The sequence below is a fragment of the Nothoprocta perdicaria genome, unplaced genomic scaffold, assembly GCF_003342845.1.
Source record: "Nothoprocta perdicaria isolate Ctin4 unplaced genomic scaffold, notPer1 scaffold_42, whole genome shotgun sequence".
Classification (NCBI taxonomy): Eukaryota; Metazoa; Chordata; class Aves; order Tinamiformes; family Tinamidae; genus Nothoprocta; species Nothoprocta perdicaria.
In genome coordinates, this window is record NW_020455666.1 from 2,261,221 (window position 1) to 2,279,634 (window position 18,414).

The 18,414-nt window shown below is 38.4% G+C and overlaps 1 protein-coding gene across 2 annotated transcripts in view; it reads right to left on the reverse strand.

Annotated features, from left to right (window-relative positions):
* Window positions 1-18,414, reverse strand: part of VGLL4 (vestigial like family member 4) — an 81,228-nt gene that overhangs the window by 34,333 nt on the left and 28,481 nt on the right. Inside the window, exon 1 of one of the 2 annotated variants that reach the window (XM_026046055.1) lies at window positions 7,201-7,643. The exons of the other annotated variant lie outside the window; for it this stretch is intronic. Within the exon in view, the coding sequence (XP_025901840.1) occupies window positions 7,201-7,282 (82 nt within the window). The 5' untranslated portion in view covers window positions 7,283-7,643. Of the gene's footprint in view, window positions 1-7,200; window positions 7,644-18,414 lie in introns of those variants that run through there. 2 annotated transcript variants of the gene reach the window in all.

Here is an 18,414-nt window from a genome sequence, read left to right on the forward strand (position 1 = left end):
TTTAAAATTTTAGAATGGAAAAACTAGACTTTGTTGTATACTACTACTTCAAACTGGTTCTTTTTTCACATCAATAACAACAAAGTTAAACTGCAAGGAGTGTTATTTTAAAAAAACAGTATTATAAGTTAGGTAAATGAAACATTCAAAATGGAATTTTATAATTTTCCTCCCCAAACTCATTCTACTTTTCAYGACTTATAATTAAATTCCTCTTATTCCTATTAAATAACTTTAACTTTTGATAGTTAAAGTAGTTACGTAAGTAGTTGATAGTTAAAGCATCTTAGTAGATCCTTTCTTAGAAAGCATTTTGAATGGTCTCCCCCTCACTGAGATTTCTGAGTGATTTCCTTTGCCAAGAAGTAAAGCACCCAGCATTATCATCACTTGAGTTTCACCATAGCTACACATGAAAAACTGTTATAGAGGTTTTTGCTCATCAGTAAAATGTTTACCTTATCTTAATAGCAGTGCCAATTTATTGCTGATGTTAAGAATAAAATATTTTGCAAGCTGACAAAGAAAATTCTAACAACTTCAAAATTGCATCTGTGCTAGATGACAAACTATGGTCAACTCTTCCCTCCCCACCAAGACTCATAAAATACCTGCCAGGACACATCAAGCCACAGGTGCTACTGCACCCGCTTGCAGAAGGGGGTATGAGAACATTAGCTCGCTCTCAAAAAGTCACTTGATGAAGTATCAATGGAAACTGACTCAAAAGAAACTAAAACTGCCTTGTGGCATTTACAGTCTACATGTGGTTGCATCCATGATCTTGATATAATGCTAATACAACAACTTCTAGCAGGGCTATCGTCAACGGTCCACCAAAGCCTATGGGTTGTAATGAAAGGGAAAGGAAACAATGACTCTTTGTGTCAAGTAACGGTTACATGCTGATTTGTAAAGTAGCTTTGAGRAGATGATACAGACTGCCTGATGAAGAAAAAACTGGCTGCCTATAAAATAAAATTAAAACCAAATCCACTTGTAATTCTTTGATACTGGAAAAGTATAATACAATTTTTGTAAATACTCCTCCAGAAASTTGTGTTCATTACTACCTCATGTTATTATCAGTGAAGAATTATAGGCTCTGTCCTGCTGGATTATTGTTAGTGTAAACAACTTTGCTAAATTGCTTGGCACACAGTCTGCATGCAGCATGTTAAAACTGTGCAGCCTACTCAGCCAAAATCAAATATAAAGGCCCATTTGTATTAATCCTCAAGAAGAAATTAATAGACAACTATTTTCATGCAAAGCAGATATTTAAAAAAAAGGCAAAACCAATACATATGGATGAACTTTTCATTCATAATTTTAGATGCCACACAATGCAGACTGCTGTTTAAGCTTTTCATTTTTCTATAAAAGTTCTCTATACAATACTGTGCATTGTTCAAACTCTGAAGCAATTTAAGCTTTTTCAGTGTCTCCTAAAATCCCTGGATTTACATCCAAAGAGACTTGGCACTGTAACAAATTTGACTTGTGAGTAGCAAGTTAACAGCCTTTAAGCAAATTGCTCATTAACACAGAATTCAACTTACTGTTACAAACCTCACTACCTTTTCTCTCTGGGAAAAAAAGGCACTGCCTGTCTTACCCATTTGAAAGTTGTGGAATAACCCACTATCATACTTGTTTCTGTTCTTGTTCAAGTTCTCACCTCATAAGCTGAACTAGTACGAAAAGTGAGGGAAGAGAACTCCAAGAAAAGAAATTYAAATCCAACTCAAAGCTATCTTGCCTTTGAAGAACAAGAAAAATAAACAGAATTTTGATRTCAATACTGAAAAGGATATTCCCAACTTCATGCCAGGAGGAAATGAGTAAGAAAAGCCCATCTGTGAAGTTGGAGTTCTTTGTTTTTTTCCTAAAGATAAAAGAAATTTAAAAGCAAAACCCATTGAATGTTCTCTAAATGCAGCATACTCTTGGTTCCTCTTACTTTACAYGGATTAATGCAAAGCTCAGTCTGAAATGGAATTTTACACAGTAKTATTAATAAGAACACTTAGTTCACTATGAAGGAGATTTCTATTCCATTTATTTTTTATTAGTTCTTAATATAAACATAGTGTTAAAGTCATTTTATATATTTAGAAACTAAACCAAACTTGGGAGTTAATAGGAGAAACTGATGTTACAAACTCAGAGTAAAATGCAAGATCAGCAAAGAAAGCTGCTGGAAACTATTCTTTAGAACTTAAGAAAACATGTTATATCTTGTTAAAAAGCAAATGAAGTTAGCAGAAAGTGTTTCAGGCTCTGCATTTGATATCAACATCTAAACTGGTCTTTTTGGGAAGATACACATACACTCAAAATGGCTTGCAGTGTCCTAAGAAAATACTAAGCTACGCAAGCTCAGCATTGCAGCCAAGTAATGCTTCACTGTCACAGGAAGTCAGAGAAATAATTATGTAATATGCCACTAACTAATGTAAGCTGTCCTGAAACCAAAAAGGGGTGTTTTTCTATAAATCTGGATCCAATTTTCTTCATTAAAAAAAGTCCAGTCTTTGGGACTGTCCAGAGAACCCTGCAAACTAATTCTGAGTGCTCCAAGTCCCATAACATGCCTGGGGGATTTCTTAGCATCTCATTGCATTTCTTTATACCTTTCACAGCACAGCGGTTCCAGCGCTAAGAAGGCAGCAATTACACAAAGTATCTGAGACAGGGAGCAGGAGAAAGGCAGGCAGGAATCTGCCTCACACCACATGGCCATCTGCACGTGCCCTTGGAGAAGCAACAGAATCAAGCTACACTCTCCTGGGGAGGCTGCATCTTCTTATACCTATTCTGTTGGAAACAAGACACGAAACCTTGCTAGCCAGCCCTGGAGTTAGTCGAAGAGCAGGCTCACCTGCGAGTTGTTTGGCTCAACTCAGAGCCGCCCTTGCCATTACCTCACACACATGGCTCTCCGAGAAAGAATATTAAGCTGAAGTTAAGCAAGTTTCCATAGCAAAACAAGATGCAGATGTTCTACCCCTGAATACAAGCTCAGATCAAGTGCTTGTCACTCGAGACGAAGCCCTGGGAACTACAGCCTGCTACAGAGCGGTTCTGCTTCGTGGCCTTTTCACCCTAGTGGACATCAGTCTCCCATGGGTTTTCTGATGTCTCTCAGTTCATTAGAAAGACAACCCTGATGCTAAAACACTTCTTATACTGGCCACTGTTCATAACTGGCAGCAAATGTCTACCAGGAAGATATCAAATGTCTTTAGGTTAAAATCAATGGTAAGATGTTGAGTGAACAAGTCTCTGGTTATTTCTTCTTTCCTCGTTGCACCAAATAGATTACAAAAAATAGATCAAAATGCTTGGTCCCTGATAATATCACTGTTATTTTTCCACCATGGAAGAATAATGAACATTTTTGATTCATTTTGATGAATTTTAAAAATTCATCTTTTATCTGCAAAGGAGAAAATTCTGATTTTTCTTTTTTATGCAACTTTAAAAGGTAACATTAAAACTCCAAAAGGTAACATTAAAACTCCAAACGCACCATTCAGAACTGAGATGACCATGAGGCATCACCAGCAGTTCAAAGCTGGTTATAATACTAAGAAAACACTCAGAAAAACAAAAGCATAAAATAAACCACTCTGAAGAAAACAAATTGCTTATTCAGTGATTATAGACCACCAGCTAAAAAACCTTCCACCTCATCCCTGATTTTAAGACTTTTGCAAGCTGGGATTGCCTGAATTATGCCCAYGTACAGAGTTCTGCATTATTTTACAGAATGACAGCATAGTGAAGGCTGGAATGGAGTTTTAGAGATCACCTAGCCCAATATCATGCTTAAAACAGAGTAAAATAGAGTGGATTTCTCAGGACTGTGTCCAATTGGGTTTAATCTTGGAGATATCCCAATTCCGCAATCTTTCTGGGCTAGAACATACTATGTTTGATCACCTTCACAGTACATTATATATATATATAACATATTAAAACATTGTCTGAAACATAAAACATTAATATATATAATATATGTAAACACACACACACATATGAAAAAGGATTTCTTATATTTTGCAGATACACTGTTACTTCCTTTTGGTTAATGGGAGAACTTCCTGATCTCCCACTCCYTCCAAAYAAAACAAAAACAAAGAAAAAAACCATACTTTTCTGTCCATAAACAGTTAGACAGATCCCATCAACAGTTAGTCACTATGCCTCTCTCTTCCTCTAGACCTCCACAGAGCAAGCCAAAATCAAAAAAAAAAAAAAAAAAGATTTATGAACTGTTAGGTGTTATGAACTGTCTGTTAGGTGTACCCATTCATTTTAATTGTCCATGGTAGATCAGATTTTCCTTAAGAGCATTTGGCCAACAAACCTCCTCTTAATCACTGGCACGTGATCATGACACTACTTGAGGAACAGAATGAGATTTAGACGTATCTCAGGTTTCTTACACTTACTAGTCAAAAAAAACAATTAAAAAACTGCCCACTAACCAATGCTGCCATTAACTCCATTATTAGACGCTTGCAGATGGCAAATCACTGTCTCTTGTGCAGCAAAAAGAGGAGTCCTGTTGGGATGCACATAATGCTGTTCTACTCCATGCTCAACCAAAGTGCTGCCACAKGCACATGGCAGAAGACTTTTTCCCATTTTTTGTATACCAGTACACCTCTCATCCCTAAACCTAAAAACAGCTAGGTGAGAGAACAGCAGCTAGAAACCAGTGGCACATGACTGCAGTTGCTTATTCCATAGGTGAAAGATTATAAAGCTAGATTACAGCTAGTAAACATCATAAAATCCTAATGGCACGTTTTGCCAACATACAACTCATCTCAAAGAGGAAATGTTTCAAATGAGAATCTAAAGTAGCAGGGAATCCATTCCATTTATTTTCTGTAGGAGATGAGAATGTCTTTCCTCTAAAATTTCAAACCTATTTTCACATCATATAATGTATTTGTGTCTTATCCTACATCTGCAAAAGTACTTCTCAGAAATATATCTATTTATAAGTAGTTCAAGTATGACCGTCAATAAATTCTAATTAATTGAGTTTGAAAGGGCACTTTGTTCTCAATATACTTACTACTGCAGCACTCTTTGAAAAGACAAGATCCATCACTGCTGACACAACTCTCTTATAAAATAAATACCATGGCAGAGGCATGGAAGATCTGTAGGCATCTTTAAAAACACCCTTCAGAGTTCAGTGCAGATGTTGCCAGTGTTTATACTTTTTAAACCACTGGGATATAAACACCTCACTGTAAACACCACTAAAGTTTTGCTTTTCTTTTCTTCATTTTTTATGTGTTTATTTTAGTGTTAAAAATGTTAATTTCCATAGTAAGGAAAATAGCAGCAGATGTTTAAGCTAAACAAAGACTGCTCCAGCAGACTCTATTCCTTAAGCTATTCTTTTACTTTTGAACTACCAAAGCTAAGATCTGTTTAAATAACCATTCTTGGAGAAGTAGGAAAAGAGAGGCTGGAAAGAACCTCCCATAAATATTAGGCATAATTATAATGAATTGAGTTAGTGAGCCAAAATGACAGGTCCGTTTTTGTCAACAGATTTCTCAGGAACATGGCACCAGGTAGGAAGTTTAATGAAAAGCTTCATGGTTAAATTGCCAGTTATATCTTAATCCCAAACTGCTTATTACAGAGAGCAATGACAAGCTAAAACAAATGAACAACAATAAAAATATAAACAAAGAAATAAAAAGAAAAGCCAACTTTCAGGATACTTGATAAAGCACTTGTGGTCAAGAGGTTTCAAACAAAGAACATGAAAATGCAACTGGTCTAACAGTATCTCACCCCTATATTATCCAATATGGATGATCTTCTTTAAAACAGATTTATTCGAGTAAATGTCTTCATTTTTGTGCAAAAGAGAAAGCAGAGAGGAAGAAAGAGAAAGAAAAAGAACAAAAAAAGAAAAAGAAAAAAAAGAAAAAATGGAAAAAAAAGGAGGGGAAAAAGGCTGCAGAGGTAGGAGCAGTCCTGCAGGGAAGCCTGCCATTTCCCACAGGCAGGAAATGTGGCCATTCAGATTTAGTAAGAGAAGATTTTCCAGAGTGAGGTTCAGCTCCCCGATTTCTGGCCTAGTCCTTTTGGTAAAGGGCGTGAAGAGATTGCTCCTCAGTCTTGCTACACTCTTTGCTGTTGCTCCCCTGCAACAACTAGAGCAAGTTTATTTTCCAAATGAACATGGAAAATGTTCCTGCTGAATCAGAAGAAAGATTTCTGCGATGCTTGTGTGTGGCTACAGCAAAAACAGCTCTGCTGCCAAGCTGAATTAGCTCAGTGGTGGTTCTTTCCAGTCAAAGCCAGGCCATTACCACTTCTCCAAATTGCACGTAGATAAAACTCAGCTAGATTAAGAAACTGATTCTACCCCATTACCTCAGGCAACTTCGAAACAGGACTCCCCATGTCTACAAAATCAAGAGCAAATGCCAACCTACATTCGCTGAAGACAACAAAAGTAAAATTCAGAGTTCAGCACAGCGAAGAAATTACGTTTTCCAACCCGTTGTGTAATTCTTTCCACAGGGGCCGGGCGCATGGGGTGGTTCTCGGGGAGGAGGGGTGTGCGAGGTGGAGGAGGGGAGCGCCGGTCGGTCGTGCGGCTGCTCAGAGCTGCACAGGAAACGAGGAGCCAAACAATGGGCGGCTCTGTGCTGCGCCCCGTGCTGCTCGCGCCGGCGCCACCACGGCCGCCCCACTGGCCCACAGATTTAGTTCTGGGCTCACCAAAGAGGTCCAGGTTGTGCCCAAAAGCAGCAGTGCCTGTGAGGGGCTGCAGTACAAGTAGGAAAGTCCATTAGCCCTTGTACCCACATTAGAGATGGTCGCTTTCACCACTGCAGAAATTACAAAGAAAAACCATACCTGTCACAATAGAGCRGCCAAAGGGCAATATACTACTTTAAACTCATTTACCTGATGTTATCTTCAAGAAAAATATAGAATCAAATAACACTGAAAACCATCTTTGTGAGAAAGGAGCAACAGAACTGCGAAGCGAGAGCTAACGTCCCTCCCTCAAACAAAGCCCCAGCAGTGGCYGAGCTGCGAGCTCTCCCGCAGCCCGCGGCAGGCGTTTCCTTCAGGAGAGACATTTCACACTTGYAAACAACAAAAACACCCGATAAAAGATACATTGTGAAATAAAACCATTACCTTCATAGCACAGAATGCCAATATTGTTGTTCATCTTGTCCAAGTATTGGTAGTTCAACAGGTCCATCTTCATAAATAGCATTTATTGGGCTAGCAAAAAAGACCAGCTTGTTTGCTTTCGCCCAGATTCAGGGAAAAGGAAGCCAGACAAATGGAGCCGAGTACGTTTCCAGCTTCCGAAACTTCTCTAGCACAAGGCCCAGCCTTCAGCTAATCAAAACAAAGTATATTAAAGGAAAACTGGAGGAATGAAAATGCACTCTCCCTTCCAAAGTTTTGAAAAGTAAAGGTAGACTGTATCCTTCAGTACAAAGGAGTTTTAAAACTTTACAAGTCTTTGTCCAAATAAAAAAGGGGAAAAAAAAAAAGAAAACAGGAACAAGGGAAATTTCCTAGGACAAAGACACACTAGTTCTCCTCACAGCCCGCTGCAAGTTAACTGCACTGACATGCAGGCTATGCTTGGTATGACTCGTATGTAAACTAGCTTCCTCTTTCTAGCGGGCAGCGAGCACTGAGCATGCGCACTGAATCCCTGGAGCTCTTCAAATGTCAGGGATATTTTCTGCACAAGATCAGGCTCTAAATGTACCGAGTGTTTGAAAGAAAGAGGAGTAGGAGGTGGAGAGCCTGTACAGAAGGGGCCGTGTCAGAGCCGCTCTTGACAGGAAGCAGCACTGCCACTGCAGGGCTGCCAAGGGGGGCGAGGGGGAGCCCGAGGAACAGAGAGGCCTCTGCACTGCCGGGCGGACTCGGAGCCAGTTAAAGCACAAGCAGGACACAGTAGCTTTACTTCTGAGCAAGAAACCTGAGCTAAAACTCAAGCGAATTTAGAGGAATTATTCATTTTAACCTCTTACTTAATTACTCAGCTGACTTTTTCTCAAAAGCTAAAGAGTCTGTGGCTCCTGTCCAGAAAGGCTTTGAACATAGCCCAATATTGCTCTACTGAAAAGCAGGACTATCTCACACCAGCAGAATGGAGTTTTTACAGCTCTGATATGATAGTAAGACATGAAATTAAGGATGATACAGCAAGCATATACACAGGCATTGTGCCCTCACAGCCACCCACAACACTGCAGTCTTTAGGGAATATTAGTAGTTACACACACTGGGCTCTGGATCTTCAATAGCTATTAAAGCTCCAGTTCCAGTGACAGAACACAGTTTTTACAGTAGTCATTCTCACCTCAGGATGTGCTTTGCTCTTCTGCAGTTCAAACCTTGATGTTGCCAGCTGCTTGCCCAGGTGTATATGAACTGTCACAAAAAGGCAGATCATGTAGGTACATGGGCAGGTCTGCATGCAGGCCTGTGCTAGCCTAACAGGCAGGAGCCCCCACTTCCCGTGGCAGCACAAAGTCTGATTTGACAGGAAAATGAAAAAAATACTGGGAGAGCTTGGTCTGAGACAAACAAAGAGCTAATGGAGTCTCAGTCTTCCTGCTGCCTCTTGGGCTTGAGTGCAGCTCTTCTCTACCTGTGTGAGAGGGAGACTTGCATGGTACATAAAATATAGCCAGGAAAAATAAACAGACTGCCATTTCTGCCTTTGCAGTCTCTTCTGTATCTTAAAGAAGGTATATAGATTTAGAGAGGCACTTCATGGAGTGACATTTTGTCAGAGCAGTACCACAGAGCACAAGCTACCTGAAAGAAGTTTTGCCCTTCAGGGACAATAAAGCTTGAAATGTATTTTCTTGATTATTACTACAGAATAAAATAGGCTCTCTTAATTAGAAAAGTTATTAATCCCTAGGAATTTAACATGGCATTAAGACTTGTGGTACTTAATGCTCAAGTAACAATACCTCTTTTGGGTAATAGGAACTAATAAAAGGGATTGCAGCTATATTTCTGCCTCACAGGTTTCCTTACCACTAATGCTGTAACCACTTATCTCCAGCCCAAAGTAAAGCGTGGTATTTTCTAGAAAGAGAAATATTACTAATAAATAAAGGAACGTTACGATTCTCAAGCAGGAGGTCTRGTAATTTGAAGTACCTCATTGTGTTGGGCATGCTCAAAGATATTTTATACTGATGCTTCTTTCAGATGTCCTCCTTCCTACCACTTAAAAACAAAGCAAAGTGTTAGCTAGTTCTGTAAGACACAAAAGCCTGTGCATATAACTCTAACAAAAGTTCCTTCTGCAAGAAACATAGGTTTCTTATGTAAAATATGCCAAAGCTTTGAGGAAAAAAATATTTACAATGCATGCACTTTTTAATAAATAGAACTGAATTTATGTTAGCATAACACAAGTATAGATAGCTGAAAAGGGTAAGAAGAGGTAAGTATTTAAGTTTCCCAGGTTAAAATACCTAAGTTTCCGTTCTAAGTGAAGTTTACAGAAAAGGAAGCAAAAGCCTGAACTTATCAGACAATAGGGAGACAYGGTTTGTACATAACATGATAGCATTACAAGGGTTTCACAGCTCAAAGCACAATATTTCAAATTCCCTTCTATACCCCAAGATACAAGTTTCTTCAAGATGATTTGAAAAGCACTATTTGATATTCCCTGCAACCACTGACTGTTCACAGTTACTGCCTAGAAACCAACAAAGAAGTTAAGATCACTGCTCTATAGGTTTTTAGGTTGCAATGACCATTTTACTGTGTGCTTGACTGAGCAGTGCAAGTAATCACTACGGTTAACACTTGTCTAGTGCTATGCAATGGCTTGGATGCTTCACATGAAATAATAAGCTGGTACTGAAAATAGGGTGCTTAATGAATTCCCAAATTAAAATATAAATACTAAAAGAGAATGCCTAGCTTTCACTAAGAAATTTCATTTCACAGGAAATTAATGCGACTATATCTCAACATTACTAAAACTCAAAATTTGTTCACATGGAATCTTTCTTTGAAAGAAAAACTTCATGAAACTTTCAAAAGCCTTTGGTCAGCACACATTAATATGAAAATCTGCCATCCTAGTATGGCTTTAAGGTTAACGCACTGCCAGGTTTTGCTTTCTTGCAATGTGTTCTGGTTCTTAACATACACAACTCCTGACTCCTTGATTTGTGAATCATCTAATGTTTCACCAGTCTGAGATACTCTCAGTTGAAATCAACAGTCAGCACACAGGCAGGCCCTATACAACACAAAGGGAAATACAAGCTATTAGCATCATTTTAGGAACATTTTTAATTCTTACCCATTCTGCTGCCCCCTGATATTTGCCAATACGCATCTGTGCTGCACTACCTACGTTTCACATTAGCTATGGTGCTTCCTACAGCATTGCAACACTTTTCTTTTGCAGAACAGCTAACCACCCGGACGGTACACACTAAATCTTTACTACACCCACACTTTTGACACAAGAGCCCCCCCTAGAGGTACATGAACACCCCTGCACATGCCTCCTGCCAAGGCTGGGGCATCATGGTGCCCRTCTGCACCCCTCGCCCTGGGCAGCTTTAAGGAAAGACCTGAGCACCACTCCGTGGTTTTGCAGGTTTTTGAACAAAGGTTCTTACAAAGCAAGTCCATAATGCGTCCAGTCCATAACACCAGGCTGGATATTGAGGTTATGTGATGTAGAAAGTTTTGTGAGCATTTAAACTGCCATTGGACTGCTTTAGAGCAACCTTTCCCCGGTAAACTGTAACACAGAGGCCTTCCCTTGGGCTCTCCTCAGCCCATCCAGCCTCTCTGCTCTTCATCTTCCTTCAAACACCTTCACCATAGCCACAGGTGCTAGCACCAAAGGGCATAAGAAACCCACGTGGTTAGGCATCCTACCTCGATCCTAGCTCATGTCACACAGGCCACATTATCCTCTACCAGCAAAAAAGACTTCACTGCCTGAGAACTGACATCTTGAAGACAAGATGCGTGACCAGTCGCTTAGACCTGACTTAAACCTCTCCCTGGACTAACAGAAGGAGGAACTCGCTCTAGAGTGACCAGTTCTGCGACTGCAAAAAGGAAACCAACTCTTTGTAGAGGCAGGACGCATTCTGACACAAATCAGTCCCCAGTGGCCTCCAGCCCAGCTCCATGTCTGGATGGACACAACTCCGTCTATTCCCATGGTCAGATGGGTATTTCTGACTCAAACAGCAGCTGGTACCTCACTAGCCTTGGAGAAATAAGTGCAGAAACAAAGCAAGAGTCCTCCAGCAACAGCTTTCATCTTTCATCTTTTTCATTTTGACTTTAAATAAATAAATAAGTTTTAGGCACCAGCTGCTAGGTGGCGATGTGCCTAAAGGTACAGCACTGCTTTTACTTTTCGACACATACAGCTGTACAACTGCTGCACTTAACTGCGTCTATTTCTTATTTCAGTTAAAATACATTTCASAGAAAAACAGCAAACAAAGGATTCTCATCTCAGCAAAATGGCTTTTGTTTTTAAACAAACTCAGATCTGATAAAAAAGCGTAATTAAAAAATATGTTACAAACAGGAAATCCAAAGATAAATTACTGTATGATCAGGAAGGCGATGTTTAAGTTTCTTGCAAGCAGCTGTCTCAAAAGCTCTGCCAGCAGCACCCACATACACAAATAACACAAGAGTAAACTCAGGGACCCTGATACTAGAACACGTGGCATTTTCCTCATTCTGCATCCTTCTCCCAAGGCACATGGCAACTGACTTTTCCCTTTTACAGACTTTAAAGAAAAAAAAAGCCCGGCTGGATAGAAGACCTAAGACTAACGCACGAATTCTTATTTTACCTGTATGCCATTAGATAAAAATTTCAACACTATGGCAAATGTTATAGAACAGAAAGAGGTGTTGCTATTACCAGTGGAGTTCCTCAAGGCTGAATTAGGCTTATGCCTGAAAATTTTACAAGCTTAGCAAGGTGACGTGCACCTGAGAAAGATATTCAGTAGTACCTCATTTATTTTGCCTTCATTCTGAAGACTACATGCTCAAACTCAACATCAAACAGTGAACATGATACTTGCTAAGCATTTCTTCTTAATATTTCTCAGTAATTCTTTCCATTTCACAATTTGCTCATGTTTTTCTCTTTTTAGTTCTTTAAATTATGTTAAAAATACTTCTTAAAATCAGCTAAAGCGAGCAATAGATAAACCTAGATTATCTAGGTCAAAAAATGTTACTTGCTAGTTAAAATCTTGATCATCTTTCCTGTTACTTGCATAATAATTTATATTTCTGGAGAGCTGATAATAATCAGAAACATAATTTATCTTGAACTACAAAGACTCTCAAACAGAATTTCAGCACTTCCAGATGCAAACAGTGAACATGACAGTTAACTCTGCCATGACCTAGTAGTTTTTGAAACAAAGCAGAGAAAATACTTTATTTTTCCAAAAAGTGGTAAATCTATCAAAGTTAAAACACAATGCAAAGAAAAAAGAAAGTCTAAAGACAGTTCATAAGAAAAAAAAACAACAAGCCAACTTAGAGTCAATTTGATGAGAACTACTCAAGCATCTGAAATGCTTTTTATTTAAAAAAGTTAGGAGCCAGATCATGTTTAGAGACTAGATTTAAAAATTACTCTATCTCTCATCTTAGAGAAGAAGCAAATCCAGTTTCAAAAAACCACTAATTACAGGGTACAGAAACAAAACAAAGGCCTCTAAGATTGCTAAAGTCTTTGAAAAGATCTCCTCTGTATTGCTAGCTTGGCGAGACATAAGATGCTCACAGGGCCTAATTCAATTTAGACATAAACATATGTAAAACTATCTAAGTTGATCTTGCTTTCACACAGACTGAAAATATTGCAGGCAGGTATCTACACTGAAAGTAAGTTGAAAATGTGAATTCCAATGCTATCTTGCTATATTGCCATATAATCAATTACACCTCTTGGTAGTAAACCAACTAACTCTGGCTTTTAAATATTAATTATCATAGACATTTGGATGAAAATATTAATAAGAACCTGTTACAGAATCAAGCTAAGTAACCTGCAACCTACTTATTTGTCTTAAAAAATAATACTGGCATTTCATTCCAGCACAACTTCACTGCTCTCATGGGGAAAGAAATAAAAAAGCCCAGCACCTTGCAGAAGTCATTGGCCCTCCTCGTTCAAAATACAAACACCAACCTCAAAATTCAGGGACTCAGTACTAAGAGTGAGTTACTAGAAAGCCCAAATCCTCCTATTTTTAACAGATCAAAGTAACTGTTTCCAGTGTTGCAGGTGCACAAGACATTCTCATTTCCAGAAAGGCTATTTCGGCCTCAAAATCAACATTTTGCAAGAGATGCAGGATGTGAAATATATTTCAGAATGTTAAATATATATTTACAGACTGTCTTGAATATGCGAAGGTTATCAGCATGCCTTAAAAGGAAATAACTGTGTAAGCAAAATCTGTTTTATCACTATAACTAATGATTGACTTAACCACACATTTTCCACATATGGCTTGTAAATCAGAAGACTACACACAAATGTAGCAAGCTAGAAGACTGTGTTGATTAGGACTGGTCCCAGTAGTCCCCTTATTTCTCATAAAGCAACSAATGTATTGCACAGGCACAATGGTATCCGTCCTGAATTCAATTAAATTATTATCTAGCTGTACAGATCTATTTCAGGCTCACAGTAAAAAGCTTAAGTAAAATAATCCTTAAAACACAAGGAAGGCAGTTATAATTAGCACCATTTTTAGCAAAACATGCATTTTAATAGCAAAAAAAGATTATTTTTTCTAATAATATCAATACTAAATAAGAATTCTAAAATACTGCTGTTACACTTGAAACACCACTAGCAAAACTGAACTAATAATATAAATGTATTAAGACCTAGGTAATGACCATGACCTAGGTCACCTTGTGTAGGTTATGACCATACACTCATGTGGAGCTGGAATCAAAGAGTCTACAGATCCAGTGCAGAATTTACTGCATTCTGCCCTTTCACATACACAGAAGTTGGCAGGACAGAAAATACACTGTACTTAAGTCTTCAGTTTAGCCTTCTACCCATAACGTAAAATTATGGTTCACGCATATTGTATCAGATTTCATTTTTGGGACACGGTTAGAAACAAAAACCAATCCAACAGCATTATGAAATAAGGCAATAGAAGATTACTAAATTTTACAATCAAGCTTGAATTATTGCTAAATCATATGTGATCAGAAACATCCTGTTAGTATGACACCATTCAACACGGCAAGCACATAAAACAAGGCACTTCCAAATTAATTTATAATGCAAAATATTACTATTTGCCTGCAAACACTTCCTAGAGAAACAAGATAACATACACTTATCAACTCTTAGGACTCAACTCAAAGAGTTATCAACTCTTAGGACTGACAGATCACAATAACCAAATTTTAAAAGTCATTTACTTAGCTTTAATTAATAAAGTATCTTTTTACATCTAGAAGACAATGACTCCTCTCAAAGTGAATCTTCTGAGAGAGGACAAAGTGATCTCACTCAAGTGCGATTCACTGCAGTTTCTGAACAGACTGGACACCTTCAGCTGTTCACAAGTTTTTTTTTTTTTTTTTTTTTTTTTTTTTTGAAGGGAAATCATAGAGCAAAAGACTAAGCAGTGCTAAAGAGAAATCGAACTGTCATGTGAAAGTGATTGCTCAGGCTGGAGTCTATGAGATAGGGAGTCACAGCAACTGCTCTGAATTACTGACTTGCTGAAACGATGATCAAGGAAGAAATAAATTGATAGAACATACACCAACAAGCATCTAAAACACATACAGGAGCGTAACACTGTATAGCAAAATCAGTTACAGTCTTAATTTTCACTATAACTAAGTTTATGTCAGTTTTGGTCATCTATGCAGAGGCAAGATGCCCAAGTGTGCAGGGAGCCCCAGCACAGTTACCCTGCAAACCACACGACACTGAAATGCACGTGCCTGCAGCAAAGCCACGTCTGGTTTTGCTACAATTCCGAGCTGTGCTATTTTTCTTTTTGTTCTAAATGGAAGGAATGGCAAAAAGGTTACAAAATTTAATAAACAGAAAAGCCCAAAAGTTTAAGCTGGATTTTTTTAAAAACTATTTCTATTACGCATCTTAACAAGCTGCTCTCAGGACAAAGACGTTCTTCTGTGTGCATTAAAAAATATATGCAGAACACTTCAATGTTTGTAAAATCATTCAAAAGTTAAAACCTGCTGGGATAGGGACTTGTGGGCAACCTGCTCTGCCACGCTGACGCAGTTGTGCTGCAAAATAATCTTTGATTTCCCCACAGCCCATTATTTCCCACAGGACATCATCTCCTTGTACGCAGAGAAAAATTTACTGGTTCTGTTCCTGAATCAGGACTGAATGGAATCATATCAAAGAGGTGTTATAAAGATTAATTAAATGTTTATGAAGCTTTATGACAGCACTGTGATAAGCACCACAGAAAAACGCACAAGGAATTAAATAATCCTGCCTGCAGAGCTTTGTTTGAATAGTGGGCAGGAAAAAAAAAAAGTTTAGGCTCCACACTAGGCAGTGAGGAAAAAAAACAAATCAAATCCCAAACAGGAGTGTCTTCACAAGGCGACATCTGTCCTCCTGGGCAGGACCAAAGCCTTCCGTGAAAAGCAGCCTGATGGTAAAATAAGGAATGCTCTGTAACATGCACGTGCAACATAGAAGCCCAATTTAACTGACATCTTCAAAGTTTCTTTTCAAGACATGTTTTGAGCAACTATAATACCGGAATTTTCTTAAAGGAAAATTAAACAACTAAACTACTCTCCAGGGCTCTGCAGTGCTCCGCAGTACAGACAGATAAAGGGTTTCCATGCACATTGCATGGCTTACGCTCACCAGCCCTTCTCGTCTTGTCCCCTTTCCCTGCTCATGCTCCCCTCTTCTTTTATGCGGCCTCTCGTCCTGCAGCTACTGCTCCTGCTCCCATGTGCATTTCCAATACCCTTTTACTAGTATCTACTTGTCCTAAGCTCTTGCCAAACCAGTCCCAGTTCCCATATTCTGCTGCCAACATCCACTGCTGCTCTGCACACTGAGCCTGCCTTGGCAGCAGCCGCCAGGTGCTCTCCCCTGYGCACTGGTGATGCAGAGGCCAGACTTGAGATCCCTCCTCCAGAAAAGGCCACCAGAGCTGCCTTCTAAACATGCACAGTGTAAACATGTCCTGCCCCATCCTTGCTTGGGGGAACTGAATTCAAAACACACCATTTCTTTAGCAAGAGTAAAACATACAAAACACATAACACACCAAGGCCTGAGCCAGACCTTTAGCTTGTAAAAGCCACATCTCAGTTCAAGCCCATTGAGTGCATTAGCAATTGAGATTTGGATTACACAAAGCATCAAATCACTTAAAACCAGTGCTATCTATTCTGTATATATAGAGATGTATATATACTATTTACACTAGTGTATATGTAGACATGTGTGTATATATATATATGTACATATATCTATACACCTGTATTTCTATATAAATAATTCAAGACTCATACATGCTAATGTGGCTCATTTTTATTATTATAATTATTAAAATAGAATGAATGTGAAATACAAGCCCCCATGCATGTTATTGACCTAATTTAAAACAAAAGCAAAATACAAACACACTGCTTAGCTCAAGAAACTTCTCGAAAAATGCTTTATTTTATCTATTTCAGATTTTGTTCATGTAGATATTCTATTGAATCATCCCTATTCATAATAAATTTTTAAAAGCATCTGAAATCTACTTTGGACAAAGCTCCTTGTACCACTTGTAGCATTGTCTTTTTTTKGTACAAGAACACTAAAACTGTTTAAAGCAGGGGGAAAAAAAAATCAAGTTATTGTTTTTTTGTGCTTCTTTTTCCTTTAAATATATCTAAATGTCCATAAATCRAATCTTCAATCAGGCTATGTTAAGTTCCTGTAGCAAAGAGAGCAAAGTAAATATTGCCACCCAAACTAATCCTACTGGCCATGACAGAAAAGAATCAGTGTAACAATTCATGCATCTCTCCTGTAAGTCTGAACACATTGTAGCACCAAGAAGTAAAACCATGTGATATCTGTGCATAAATACTACAGTCTACAAAGTTCAAGGACAACTCATTTGCAATTAAAACAGAAATGCAACAAAACTAGTAAACACAGCCTCTATCCCCATACATTTTATCTCCCTGAATCCTTCCTGCTCTACTCATTTTGGTTGTGGATTTAAATATCTAAACAGTAAAGCTTTATTTATGGATGAAAAAAATGCAAACTATAATAAAGAGATATCTCTATACAAACTCTTTTGCAGTTTTCCTCTCTGCTCAGCTGCACAACCAGCCCCAGCTTCAACTCCCAACATGTTTTCATTGGCCTGTATGTTGCTCTGCCAAAACTCCTTGACAGTGAGCACTTACCACCAAAACGCCCCCAGGCAGGGCGAGAGCTGCTCCACAGCTGGAGAAAGCAGCTCAAACCCTGCCCCACAGTGATATCACACACTCTTGTCCACACTTGCAGTCACATGAAATGCAAATCACAAGATATGTGGATGAATAATTAACAATTTAAACCTATAGCACTTGAACTGAAGTAGATTTGAGCCGAGAACACCAACAATTTCCAGCTATATCATATATTTCTTAAGAGAAATAAAGCATAACAAAGATATGATGGTGCTGCAGTCAACAGAACAAACTCCTGATGTGCCTGGAATAGTGTTTATGTTTCATATTTCCACATATAACAAACTCCGCCAAGTAAATGAAACAAGGAGACTGCATTGACTAGGAAAGTAGAACCTAGCAGTGACCTTGCCCCTTTTTTCCCTCCATGTTGCAACTGCATAGATGTCAAGAGGTTTTGCAATACTTAAACTTAATACTTTTTCTTAAACCCCATTTCTCCAGGGGCATCTGAAGAAATTACATGTAATTTATTTTTATTTTCTAGACTTTTAATTCTAATGGATAAACAATCTTGCAAATTGTGCCTCAAAGCAAGTCCTAAAGCTCAAAACTACAGAGTAATAACTTCTCCCCTTTTCTTTTTTTTCTTTTTTCCTCCTCTCTTTTACGAGCCATTTTGAAGGCCAGTCTCACTAAAATGCTTGGATTTGGCAGAGCAGCTGATTTTAAAATCACTGTAGACAGATAGTACTCTTAAAACACATTCTCTCCACGTTATGTGTACAAATCAGCAAATGCATTCAGTCATGTAGATATCTTCTCTCTCAGGATAGATACACTTTCTTAAGTTTTCTCTGAAGTGAGATATTTAGATACTTCATAACACAAAAA